At 40.8% G+C, this 13,684-nt stretch overlaps 1 protein-coding gene across 10 annotated transcripts in view; it reads left to right on the top strand.

The window, feature by feature from the left end:
• Positions 1–13,684, top strand: part of TBC1D5 (TBC1 domain family member 5) — a 599,010-nt gene that overhangs the window by 485,258 nt on the left and 100,068 nt on the right. For all 10 annotated transcript variants that reach the window (XM_061427849.1, XM_061427904.1, XM_061427893.1 and 7 more), the window contains one exon: positions 9,976–10,061. In XM_061427849.1, coding sequence (XP_061283833.1) covers positions 9,976–10,061 — 86 coding nt within the window. The remainder of the gene's footprint in view (positions 1–9,975; positions 10,062–13,684) is intronic.

The following is a 13,684-nucleotide window of genomic DNA, read 5'->3' as shown; positions in this document are numbered from 1 at the left end:
TTAGCCTAGTTTTGGGGGTCTGTCCATGTTGGAGCATGTAGTGATACTTTGTTTTTATTGCCAGTTAATATTCCATTATGGATATACCACATTTTGTTTATCCATTAGTCACTTGGTAGACATTTGGATTGTTTCCACTCTGTAGCTATTATAAATAATGCTGCTATGCACATTTCCCATGCAAGGGGTTTTTTTGGTGTTTTTTTTGTTTGTTTTTTAATCTCTCCTGAAGTAGAATTGCTGGGTCATATGGTTACTTACTCTACATCCAACATTTTGAGGAATTGTCAAAAGCTGTTTTGCAAAGTGGCTACACCATTTTACATTCCCATCAACAATGTATGAAGGAGGGTTCACATTTCTCAGCATACTTACCAGCAGTTGTTATACCTGTCTTTTTTATTATAGCCATTTGAAGGGGTGTGAAGTGGTATCTTATTGTGGTTTTGGTTTGCATTTCCTTGACAACTAATTATGCTGAGCATCTTTTCATGTCCTTTTTTGAGTAATGGCTCTTTGGATCCTTTGTCCATGTTTAATCAGGTTGTCATTTTATTAAGAGTTGTGAGAGTTGTTAATATATTCTAGATACAAGATTCTCATATGACATGGTTTGCAAGTATTTTCTCTCATCTGTAAATCATCTTTTCCCTTTCTTAACGGTGTCCTTTGAAGCACAAACAGTTTTAAGTTTGATGAAGCCTAACTTATCAACATTGTCTTTTATCACTTACACTTTTGTTGTCATTTCTAGGAAATCATTTCCTAACCCAAGATCACAAACACATTTACTCCTGTGTTTCATTCTAAAAGTTTGATAGTTTTAACTGTTGCATTTAGGTCTGTGATCCACTTTGAGGTGATATTCTGTGGTGTGAGACAGGGATTCAGATTCATTCTTTTCCATTTGGGCATTAGTTGTGTTTGTTGGAAAAGCTTGTTCTTTGCTCCATTGAATTGTCTTGCCTCTTTGTCAAAAACTAATTAACCATAAGCGTGAGGGTTTATTTCTGGACTCTCAGTTGTGTTCCGTCGATCTATAGGTCTGCCCTTAATGCTAGCGCCGTACTATCCTGATTATTGTAACTTTGTGGTGTGTTTTGAAATCAGCCAACCTGAGTCACTTGCATTTCCATATGAATTTTAAGATCATCTTTGTTGATTTCTGCAAACAATTCCTTTTTTAAAATATTGGTAAAAATACCATTTGTATTCATCACTGCTTTTATAGCCATGATCAAATTAGATGTATATCTTATTTAATAATTTAAAAGCACATTTTAGAATATCACAGGGGCTTCTCAGATGGTACTAGTGGTGCAGTAAGTAGGCACAGGAGGCACGAGTTCGATCCCTGGGTCAGGAAGATCCCCTGAAGTAGGAAATGGCAACCCCCTCCTGTATTCTTGCTTGGAAAATTCCCAGGACAGGAGCCTGGTGGGCTACAGTCCATGGGGTCTCAGAGAGTCAGACATGACAGTGTACGCACATGCCGTGTTACAAATTTGTTCCACATTTCAGTTACTGTATTTCAGTATAATTGTTTTTCCTTTATAATCCTATGTATTCTCTTATGTATTTAAAAACATTATTCTGAAAAGGGGACCAAAGTCTTCACCAGAAGGCAGAGTAGTTCATGGCTCAAAGTGATCAAGAGCCCCTGGCATGGACAGGCTGAAGCAAACAGCCTCCTCCCTGGAAAAGACCCTGATGTTGGGAAAGCCTGAAGACAGAGGAGAAGAGGGGGCAGAGGGTGAGATGGTTGGATGGCATCACCAACTCAGTGGGCATGAACTTGTGATAGAAAAGACCCTGATGTTGGGAAAGACTGAAGACAGAGGAGAAGAGGGAGACAGAGGGTGAGACGGTTGGATGGCATCACCAACTCAGTGGGCATGAACTTGGGCAAACTCCGGGAGATGGTGAGGGACAGGGAAGCCCATGCTGCCGTCCATGGGATCAGATAGGCAGACACGACTTGGTGACTGCACAGCAGCCACGCAGCAGAGATACTACTTGAGCGGCTGCCTCAGGGGCCTTTGCTTTTCCTGCTGGGCTGTATCAAATGTGCTGATTAAAGAGGGACTACTTCTATGACATTTTCCACTCTTTAAAGAAATTAACACCTGATGTCAGTGTTTTTATAGTGACAATGAAATCTAGAATAAAACAAATCAAGAGGGCAAGAAGAGTCCATCTGTAGGGCCTTTTCTTGGTGTTTCTGGGTTTAATTTGACATACTTTCTCAAGTTGAGATTGGCCTCACTCAGGAAAATAAACTCTAATCTGTAAGTTATGTTTGGTTTCTGAGTTCTTTACTTGGACGTTTCAAAATTCAGTATATATATTTCATTGTTATCCTAGAAAGTATCAGAAAAAAAGAGTGTAAGTGAATGACCATAGTAAGAGTGTATTTATATAATGAGATTTTTAATTGCAGGATGTTTTTTCATTGAAGTGACTCCCAAAATTGCATGAGAAGCGTGCTGTGCAAGGCTTTCTCCTGCCAGGCCTCCGTGTGTGGCAGCTCAGCTTTGGTTTCCTTGGCGGTGAAGATAGTGGGCAGGAAAGGGAAAGCAGGTGGGGTCAGATTTCTCAAATCCGGGTTCTCAGTCCTATGGGGTCACATAGACTTACTCTTGAGGATTCAGAACTCCTAAAACCATTTGTAAATTGCTTCGTTTTGATGATAATTTGTTTAAACTTATTTTAGCACTTCTAAAAATAAAAACTTACGAGGGCAATTTTTATATCCGAGATTTTAGTTCCTTAAAGTCTCTTTCCCAAATTGGAATATTTAGGGATTTTTTTTTTTTTTTTGATATTTCCTCTTTCCGTTTCTGTTGGGAACCTTCACTATCTGGAAAAGATAAATGGGGTTCCATGTGTCTGAACCAGTGAAGTCATGCTCCTGCCCTACTCTGCTCACAGTCAGGGAAGGAAAAAGGTGAAGAGTTCAGAACTGAGCTCACCAACTGGAGGATCTTGAGGTCCAGTGTCAGTCACAAAGAAAATGGGTAAATGTGAACCTCTTTCCATAGTTATTTATGTATTTATATTGGGGGGTATGTTAATCTGGTCTTGTGCTGCTGCTGCTGCTGCTGCTAAGTCGCTTCAGTCATATCCGACTCTGTGCGACCCCATAGACGGCAGCCCACCAGGCTCCTCTGTCCCTGGGATTCTCCAGGCAAGAACACTGGAGTGGGTTGCCATTTCCTTCTCCATTGCGTGAAAGTGAAAAGTGAAAGGGAAGTCGCTCAGTCATGTCTGACTCTTAGCGACCCCATGGACTATAGCCCACCAGACTCCTCCATCCATGGGATTTTCCAGGCAAGAGTACTGGAGTGGGGTGCCATCGCCTTCTCCGAATCTGGCCTTGGTCTCCATGCTAAATTCAAACTTATGTAAATGCATTGGAAGAAGGAAAAGACGGTATTTGTCTTGGGTCTGTTGGCTGTCGGAGGCTACTGTGGAGCATAGTGCTCGGGTGGTCTCGGCGCCCCTGTGCATCTGAGGTCTGGGCTTGCTGCGCTGGGCGTGTGGCTGTGACCTCAGGGAACGGGCTCATCCAGCGCGTCACAGAGGCTGGCACGGCCTCAGAGCTTTTGTCTGTGTCCTCACCAGTTCACGGTTTTGCTTCCTTTTTATTTTTAAGGCCTTAACATTTGTTTTTGTTTTAATCTGTAGATGCATAGATTGAAAGTACCTAAATTTTTCTGTCAATTGCCCAAAGATTCTTAATACCTAATATCTGCAATATATATTTCTTATCAAAAGACATAGGAACTGTTAGTATACAAGCCAGGGGTCATTTTAATTCTGATTCTGAGATGAAATTCTGATTTACAACCCTGTTGAGAAGGTGTGTTTTCTTTAAAAAAAAAAAAAAATCTGTGTTAACTTGACGTATGTGTTGTATCCACATTTTAGATTTTTGAATATTATAAAAAAATCAAACTAGATTTTACTTTTGGGAATCCAGTGTTTTGTGAACTTATAAGCATTTGGCGTTTAATTCATGGTATGGGTTGTTCAAAAAAAGGAAAAATGGTTTAGATAAGGTAGGTATGGCTGATATACTATTATACGTAAGTGCATATGCAGTAAAGTCAGTATTGTCTCAGTAGCGAGTAATACGAAAAGAAAACCGACTCTTGGGTAAATGATGAAGGAAATAAAACACAAGTCTAGATTTGATAGCAATATCTACATAAGACCACTTATTATTTGTTTATCTATCTTAAGGGAATTCTGTGAGCACTTAGGACTGTAACGTCTGCCTTTGTGACCCTCTGTGTTACTCTGGTTGTGATGAAGAGGGCCGTGTGTGGCGGTAAGCAGCAGAAATGCTGAGACCTTCGTGGACCCTCTAGCAATCAGTGAATATCAGATCACAAATCTCCCCAGCTTTAATTACAGGCAAAAGAAAAGACAAAATTAGCATTTTAATATAGAAATATCTTAGGCTTTAGGAGAATTATGATAAATCTAATGTTGCCTAGCGAACCGAAGAGGGGATATCACAACAAACTGTCTCCTTAGGAATATTTGTTTAAATAAAGGCAACAATACTTCATCCTTATCTTTTTGGGGTAATTATCGCTATTTCAGGCCGTTCTTTGTTCCAGGTTTAAAATACCTTTAGTTGGAAAAAAAAAGAAACAGTAACTGGCAGTGTTTGTTTTGTATAAAACTCCAAGAGGGAGCCCTGCGTGCTTGGCACTAACCAGAACGTTATTCTAGGGCTTTTGCAGCGCCAGTTCACTGGCGCCACGGCGGCCCTCGCACTCGCACGCGTGCAGGCTGCCTCGCTTCAGCTCCAGCATGTTAAACTGACTCCTCTTCCAGGGCTGAGCTTTGCCCACCTGTCTCCCCTAAAACACCTGCAACATATGTTAGCATAACCCTGCAATGCTTTGCCTTTGGGGTCCTGAGAAATTCCCCCAGAGCTTTTTGCTTATAAACAGCTGAGCAATTCGTTTTTCTAATGACGGTTGCTTTTCCCCCAGCATTGAGGCAATAACATATTCACTAAAATAAGAGTCTCATTTTTCATCAAAGAGAAACGCTCGACATATTTTTACAGTGCTGTTTCTCCTTCTGAGCCTTATTTTTCCCCTTTTCTAATCTGGCATGCTAAAAATTAAGAGTTGGTAGCAAGATATCAAGGAAAAGAAAACTAAGTAATTCTTCATTTGTCAAGCATTTTCTTCATGCCAAACAGACATTGTATTTACATTGTAAATATAAATCAACCTTTTCTATTAGACAAGTGGTACAGGAACTTTATCAGTTTAATGTAAAAACTGTAACCAATAATAATTTGGACGTATTGTAGGAAATCCGTTTAATTTTTTTAACCTCATTAGCTGGCAAACAACTGTGCTTTAATAGAATGTGGTTTACAGTTTTTAAAAACTGGTATGTGTATACACACTCCTGATTTGTAAGACAGATTTTCTCCACACATATGAGGCCCAATGTGTACAATATATGTTCCTAAATATGTGTTACTTTTCTAAAACAAATGGAACGTTTGGTAAACCCTGCCCTAAGTTTCTGTATGGGTATCAGAAGGATGGAACACTGCTTTCTCTACCAGTTGGCCACCGTGGATTTTAAGTCATCAAACTATCAGATCTGCTGTCAACATTCTGCTCATCAGCGTTCAGTGGTATCAGAAGGGAATTCTAGCTTCCATTTTCTGGAGCTTTTCCGAAGTGCCCACCACTGTGCCGCACGTTATGTCCAGTGCCCCGTTTAACCCTTTCCGCAGTTTTGCAGATGAGGAAATCAGCACCGGGGGTGTGAGTCCTCCACAGGCAGGCGTGGGTGGAGTGGACTCGAACCTCCCTGACCCACGACCCCTCACCTCCGCCACCAAGCAGCCTGAGCCCCTCACGCAGACGCCGGGTCTGCCGCAGTCCCTGCGTGTTTCACGTAGAACTTGAGCCTTCTTCACTCCCTGCTGGTGCGTTCATCACAGCCGGGGTCACTGGGCCTGGGCCGCCTCTGCTCTGCTCAGTTCTCCATGTGTTGTCAGCGCCAGGCCTTTGAAAGGCACTGCGTTGTTCAAGCGGGATGAGTCCCTCGGACTCTTCCTTCTGGAGTTCCCGTTAACGGTGCAAAATGAGATTGTCAACCGCAGGTGAGGGACCAGAGTTAGGGGTCAAGCTAGAATGTTCTGTCTGTCGTGACCTTTGTGGGTGAGTTTGATTTCACCAGGCTCAGAAAATTGTCACATTTCTTCTTGTGGTTAAGTGTGCTTCTTGTGGTTAGTTGTACTTAGTGCAGGTTAGCAGTTCAGTATTCGTATACTACCATTCGGAGAAGGAAATGGCAACCCACTCCAGTGTTCTTGCCTGGAGAATCCCAGGGACAGAGGAGCCTGGTGGGCTGCAGTCCACGGGGTCGCAAAGAGTCGGACACGACTGAGCGACTTCACTTTCACGATGCTGAAGAGAAGCCTTCAGAAGAGCTCCAGTAGCTTGTTAACAGAGGAGGGGATGGCACTTACGAAGTTAATTAGCTGCCATCTTGTGGAAGATTTATTTCAAGTCCGTCCAGGTTGGTCCAGGAAAGGCCCAGTAAGCCCAGGGTGAGTTCAGTCTGTGACTTCTGCATTTGCACGTGTAGTTACGCAACCTCTCAGGTCATGAAACGTAATTGGTGTGTCTCTGTACACAGACAATATAAGTTAGGGTTACCATTTTTCCTTCTGACAAAAAGTCCCCCCAAGAGTGGTGGGGTGTTTTTGTTGTTGTTGTTTTGTTTTGTTAATGTACACTGGCTTGGAAAAGCTTATAATACTTGAAATCTTGACAGTCTGAAATGGGTTTAAAATAATTGCTCATTGTCCCAATCCTTTGCCAAAGACATACCAGGTTAAAGTTGTCGCCATCGTGTGTCCTGAGCAATGAGATCTCACACCTGTCGTGGGGCCTGGTCTTTCTTACATGAAGAGTTTTATGTGTGTAGAATTCCAGTGGCTCTTAAATGTTAGAGGAAATTCCAGATCTATAAACGTAAGAATTAAAAGCTGTTATATTTCTATTAAATTCGGTTTGGAAAAAAATTCTTTGAAACAAGAGAGACAAACATCTTCTTACTTTTAAAATGATTCCACTGCATAAGGTTATGTAATCTTATCCCACCTCTTATGTTGGTACATAGTTGAGTGAGCAGATACTGCTCTAAAATTTCTTAACTTTGTAGAAACCATATTCAGAAGAGACAAAAGTAACTGAATTAATTCATTATTGACCAGAGACATATTAATACGTCTTTTGTTACCCAAACATTATTGACCTGAGACATTTCGAGATTCACTTAACAAATCGCCAGCCACAGGTATTCCTTTCTGCAAAAATCTTTCAGTCAATAATGTGTTAAAAGAGAAGAATTATAGGTGAATTAAAGAACTGTCAGTACTGAATCTTACTGTATAAAAGTATGTGCCTTTTATAAATATGTGTCTATACATGTGATTTCTGTAGCCACACGTTGCCTTCCTTACATATCAGACGTTTGGTTCCGTTCTGTTCATTACAGAGGCTGCAGTCTTTGTGGCCATTGAGCCCTTCAGGTGTGGCTGGTCCAAACTCAGGTGTGCCATCTGAAATATACGCTGGATTTCAAACACTTCATACAAAAGAAAGCACGTAAAATGTCTCCGTTTTTACACTGATTACATGTTTTTAGTGTCAACATTTTAGATAAGTCAAATGAAACAAAATATTATTATATGTCATTTCACTCTGGTTTTTTTTCTCTTTTTTTATGTGGCTCGCTAGAAACTTTACATTACACATGAAGCTTGCATTTGTGACCCGCATCATGCTTCTGTGGGACTGTGCTGGTCTAGGACATCCGTGTGTGTGCCTACTTATGTTTTAGTAACAGCAGAGAGAAAATCCTGTTGAATAACTTTCAACTGTAACCTCTAATTTTATTTTCTTCCATTTCAAATACTGTTTTTCAACATCATCTTTTCATTCTTTTTTTTTTTTCTATCCCTGTGCTGTGTCACTTTAAGCTGCCTCTCCAATTGATACTAGTGAGTCTCCTAGGAATTTAAATAGACCTTAGTGAAAGCAATACTTGAGCCTCATTCATATGTTCAAGTTAGACCATTATTCCTAATAATGGCTTTAAGTGCTTAGGTAGATCAGCACTTCATGTCTTGAATTGCTTGTCATTTCTTTATAAAGATATTTCAAGAAACTGCACAGTGCCTCCCCTTCTTTCATTGTTTTCTAGCAAAAAGTAACAGAATCCTTTATTAATTTGTTGAAAGTCAGAGAAGAAAAGCCTTTTATAGTAGCAAAAACAAAATGTTTCCAAGTACTGAGAATAAGGAGCAAAATTGGTCATGAGTGATAGTCTTAGGAAAGTTAATTTTAAAAATAAATCATGAAAGCACTGTCAATCTGCCAGTGGTTTTGACCTCTGTTTCGTTTTCCCATTATGCTTGGGTCCAGGTTGTCATCAGCTACCACGAGGAAACCTATGTAATTCCTAGAGAGCGAGAAGTTGCACTGTGAGACTTAATAGTATGGTAGTCATGGAAGCATCAGTTATCTTCATCAAGGCAATTCAGATTTGATTATTGTAGAACTGTGTTGAATACCAAACCAGTGGAGTAGTAGCTGGAGCTAAATCAAGGGATTGTCATTTTTGTCAGATGATTAGGGCTGACTTGGAAGAGATATGAAAGGGTTGAGCTGTGTAAATACTCTCTTTTCAGCAGAAAAAGAAAAGGTCCATCACGGCCTTAAGACGCAGCTTGTTAGCTTGATGAATTTCAAACTGTTTAACCTTAGCAATTATGTCCCCCGCCTGCATGAAAGTATATCTGTGCCTTGGGGTTATGTCTCCAAGGACTGATATGAAAGCATGTTGATAATTTTCTATTAAAATAAAATTCAGCCTTTCTGTGTCTAGTTGGTTCTCTCAAAGGACAGGGCGTGCTGTTTCAAGGTCTGAATTATTAATTTGAGTTACATGTTTAGGTAAACACTGGATCACATTTACTTGTTTTAAAAAACTTCTTAATGAAAAATATGTAGTTTAACCTTTTAGAGATGATGATATTCAGGTTATGCTATTAATGTGTTACATTTTTATAAAAGTGTGTTTTTATAGAAGTATATTTGATTAATTTTTATTGGCCTGAGGAACTTGATACTTACAAATTATAGACACATTAAATAACAGCAACCTGTTTAAATAGACACACCCAACCTAATGATTCAAGAATATCTCTGCAAGTTTATAAATAATATTAAATGCCAGAAAGTGCAGTATATTGCTGCTTCTATAAAAATGCGCATTGGTCAGTTGGCTTTCATATTGTGGTGGTACCCTGATAATATGTCCACTCCCTGGGCACTTATTCCACTCGTGTATAAGAACAGATGACATAGAAACTGCTAACTTGAAAAGAATTGCCAAATTCCAGAACAACACATTGGTTTTCGAAGAAGAAAGACTCAGGGTGCCATCTAGTGGGCGTGGCTAGCATCCTGGTTGTCAAAAACTGGTTTTTGCTCTTCTTCAAAATGTAGCTTTCTTAACGGCTGTTGTTGTCTCCTAGCCCTAAGAGTAGATTGTACTGGTGTTACATCTTACATAATACCTCAGTTTTGTTGTAATTTTATCTGATTGTATTTTGGAAAGGCATGTTGAAACTGATCAAAATTACTGAAAAGAAATCTAATGAAAGAAATAAATCAGTGTGACCTGAGACAGGTTAGAGTAAAATGTATTAAGTAATTTTAGTGTTTAATCAGACAAAGATAAGTTAGGGTAAAACTTCAACAAAGGAAAAAATACCCAAGCACATTAATTATTAAACATGATTATTATATGTATTTTTTTCTTTAAGAGTATAAAAGTAATTGTTTCATCATTTTTTGTCTTAATATACAAATTATATAATTTTATACATTTTAACTTACTGCTTTTTTTTTATAGAGAAATCCAAGACCAGTGACTTATCAATTCCATCCAAATTTGGATTATTACAAAGCCCGAGGAGCAGACCTCATGAATAAAAGCCGGTAAGTCCTCTTTCTCTGATGGAAGTTCTAAGTCACTAAGATATTCTTGGAGATTGTCAGGAAATTTTATGCATTTGCTGAAAATAATTTTCCAGTTTTTAGCATATCAGTGGTTAATTCATGTAATGAATCTCTGTTAAATAAATTATCTGAGTTTTTCTTTGAGGTGTGAGAAAAGGATGTATATTGATGTCAGTGGTCATAAAAATTAAATAAATACCAGCGTATGCGTTACAGATTGAATTTTGGCAACTTCATTTTTCTAACACTAATAAACCTAAAATAAATTGTGCCTACATGTATAATCTCTTTCTAGATCCTTTCTGTTGATTGAAAAGAGGCAGTTCTATAATATATGTTTAAATTATTTCAGTAACAAAATTAAAATTGGGTTTCCCAACTGTCTTTAGAGCTGCACAATAAGCTTATAAATGCATCTTATGTGTGCATTTGTGATTACATACATAGAAACTTTAAGGGTCACTGTAGGAATAAAAAATCATTAAAATCCTACTTTTAAAAGAAATTCACACTTGCATAAAGGGTTGATGAAGAGTTTTGTTCTTTCATAATACCATACTCAGATGTCTCAAGAGTTGACTTGTCAAACCAGAACCATCTCAAATTAGAACTTAATTTCGAAGTTTACTCTGAAAGACTGAAATGTTAGTCATGATAAATACTGCAAGTTGTCCAAATTTTCTTCCTTAAGCATTTTGACTGTTGCTAGCTTTTCTTCAGAAGTTCAGCAACCTAAGTATACATAGATGGAGTATACTTACATGATACGTTCTTCTCTTACTTCGAGTTAAAAAAAAAAAAGACATAATTCCTGACACATTGAAACTCATAGTCCAAGGGATGAGAAGGATTTTGTAACAAGACAGCTATATTTAAACCTGCAGTATTTTTAAATCCCGTGTCCTTGTCTGAAGTCTGCCCCTTGCTCTGATGGGCTCTGTGATTATGAGAGCAGTTCTGCAGCCCGCGAGGCTCTCGGGAGCTCTGGTTTTGCCGTGCTGGGTCTCCGTGGCAGGCACTGGCTCTCTCTGGCGACAGTGAGTGGGGCTGCTCTGTAGGTGCAGTGCTCGGGCTTCCGTCGCAGTCACTTCTCCTGCTGTAGAGCACGGGCTCGGGGCTCGGAGGCGTCAGAAGCTGTGGCCCGTGAGCTCCAGAGCGCTGGCTCGGTACTTGTGGCTCCTGGGCTTAGTCGCTCTGTGGCATGTGGGATCTTCCCAGACCAGGGATCAAACCAGCGTCTCTTGCGCTGCAAGGCAGATTCTTAACCACTGGACCACCAGGGAAGGCCTGAAGCGGTTTTCTGTTTGTCCATCTGATTTTTCTTTCACAGATAAAAGGTTCATTCCCTATAGTCACTTTTGTTCATTTAGTTTCACACATTTTTCTGGTGCCAGACTGCCTTGCAGAGAGTGGACAAACCAGAGACAAATCCCTGCCCTCAGGAGTCTTACCGTCTAGCCACTTGTGTTTCCTTCCTCTCGTGTCAAGCATGGAGGCTGGATATGCTCTTTAAAGTGCGTGTGAGGTCCTTTCTTCATGCAGACTCTTCCTAGCTGGAGTCCCCTCTGGCCCCTGGGCTCCACCCCACACCCGCTGTGCACCACCCTGGCCCCCAGGTGAGTTTTCACAGGACCTAATTCTCGGTTTACAGCAGAGCGTACCGCACTCCCACTGAAACTCCCAAAGGCTCAGCAGTCTGCTCCTCTCCCCTGCCCCTCCCTGTCTCCTTCCTCCCACTGGAGCTTGCCAGGGCCTTCCCTGTTCCCCTCCCACCTCCGTCTTTCTCTGTGGCTTCAGCACGAACATCATCTCACACAAGCCTCTTTCTCTCTTTAAGACCGTATTGAGGTATGGTTGATTTACAGTGTTGCGTTCATTTCTCTGTCCAGCAGAGCTACTCAGTCATGCATACATGCCTCCTTCTTCTGTTCTTTTCCACTGTGGTTTATCACAGGATGTTGAATACGGCTCCCTGTGCTGCACACCAGGACCTTGCTGTCTGTCATCCTGTAGATGAGTTTGCATCTGCTCATTGCAAACTCACAGTCCACGCCTCCCACCCGCCCCCGCCCCACCTTGGCAAACACAGATCTGCTCTCTCTGTCTGTGAGTCTGTTCTGTTTTGTAAATACGTTCATTTATGTCATATTTCCTGGAGAAGGAAATGGCAACCCACTCCAGTATCCTTGCCTGGAAAATCCCACAGAAGAGCCTGACGGGCTGCAGTCCACGGGGTCGCAAGAGTCGGACACGACTGAGCACCTGCACCACCACCACCGCGTTGTATTCTAGAGGCCACATCCAAGTGATGTCATTCAGAATCTGTCTTTCTCTGACTTACTTCGCTTAGTATGATAATCTCTAGGTCCATCATGTTGCCACAAATGGCAATTATTTGCTTCTTGGTATGACTGGATAGCATCCTCAGTATCCATGGACCACATCTTTACCCATCCATCTGTCGCTGGGCATTTTGAGTTGTGTCCGAGCCTTAGCTGCTGTAAGTCGTGCTTCTGTGCACACAGGGTGCGTGTGTCTGTGCGACGCCCAGCAGCGGGGTTGCTGGGCCGTGTGGGAGCTCTGCTTTTAGTTTTTTGAGGAACCTCCGTACTGTTTTCCTCGGTGGTGGCACCAGTGTGCATCCCCACCCACGGTGCGTGGGGGCTCCGTTGCCCCACACCCTCTTCAGCATGTTTGGTTTGTAGACTTTTTTGATAATGGCCATTCTGACCGGTGTGAGATGATATCTCATTGTAGTTTTGATTTGCATTTCACATCTTTTTCTGTGCCCATTGTCCATCTGCGCGTTCACACAAGCCTCTCTCCGTCTCTGTTTTGTCTTCACCTCCTTTGATCCCTCTACCTGATTGCTCCACGTTGTTGTATTCCCGTAGCATTCATTTCTCACTGAAGCCATATACATATGTATCATCTCTCTCCCCAGTCTCCACACTGAGGTCTAAGCCCCTGCAGGCAGGTTGCTTGTCTTACCCACTGAGGGCGCCTGGGATAATCCTTGCTAGTGTGAGGAAGTTGATAGCTGTTGTGTATACATGATTCTTTTTTTTTTTTTTTTTGCATTTTTCAACATCTCCTTTTCTTCTTTTTCAAAGAAGGAAATAGACTGTACCCTTTCCTTTTCCCCTTCATGTTTTATCTTCCATTTAGCTTTCTGTCCCTGCATTCTTCTCAAAATTGTTGGTTCTGTTTTATGTATTTTCTTGTAAGCACATTGAGATTCCTATATGCAGTATCATTGTAAAGACTAGATGGCAGCTTTCTCATCATCACCATGACAGTTTCAAAGCCTGAAACTGAAAGTGACCAAATGAAGTGTAGCGTGTGAAAACATCACAGACAAGTTGAAGTTTAAAGATGGTGTTGGGAAACTTGACAAATCTTTTGAAAAGATATCAACTTATAACTTCAACACACACCAAAACAAATTCTGAATTAATCGGAGTTCACTCAAACAAGCAAACAGAAATAAAACCCAAGTGTCTGTCTGACCTCTAGTTACTTGACTTTTTATCCTTGAAAGTCATGGAAGAAGTCACAAAGGGAAGGACCTATGGATTTTATTGCACAATTGTTTCTGAACA

This window comes from Bos javanicus, chromosome 1 (genome assembly GCF_032452875.1).
Source record: "Bos javanicus breed banteng chromosome 1, ARS-OSU_banteng_1.0, whole genome shotgun sequence".
Lineage (NCBI taxonomy): Eukaryota > Metazoa > Chordata > Mammalia > Artiodactyla > Bovidae > Bos > Bos javanicus.
The sequence above is the reverse complement of the archived record's forward strand: the minus strand, read 5'-3'. Positions and strand labels throughout refer to the sequence as shown.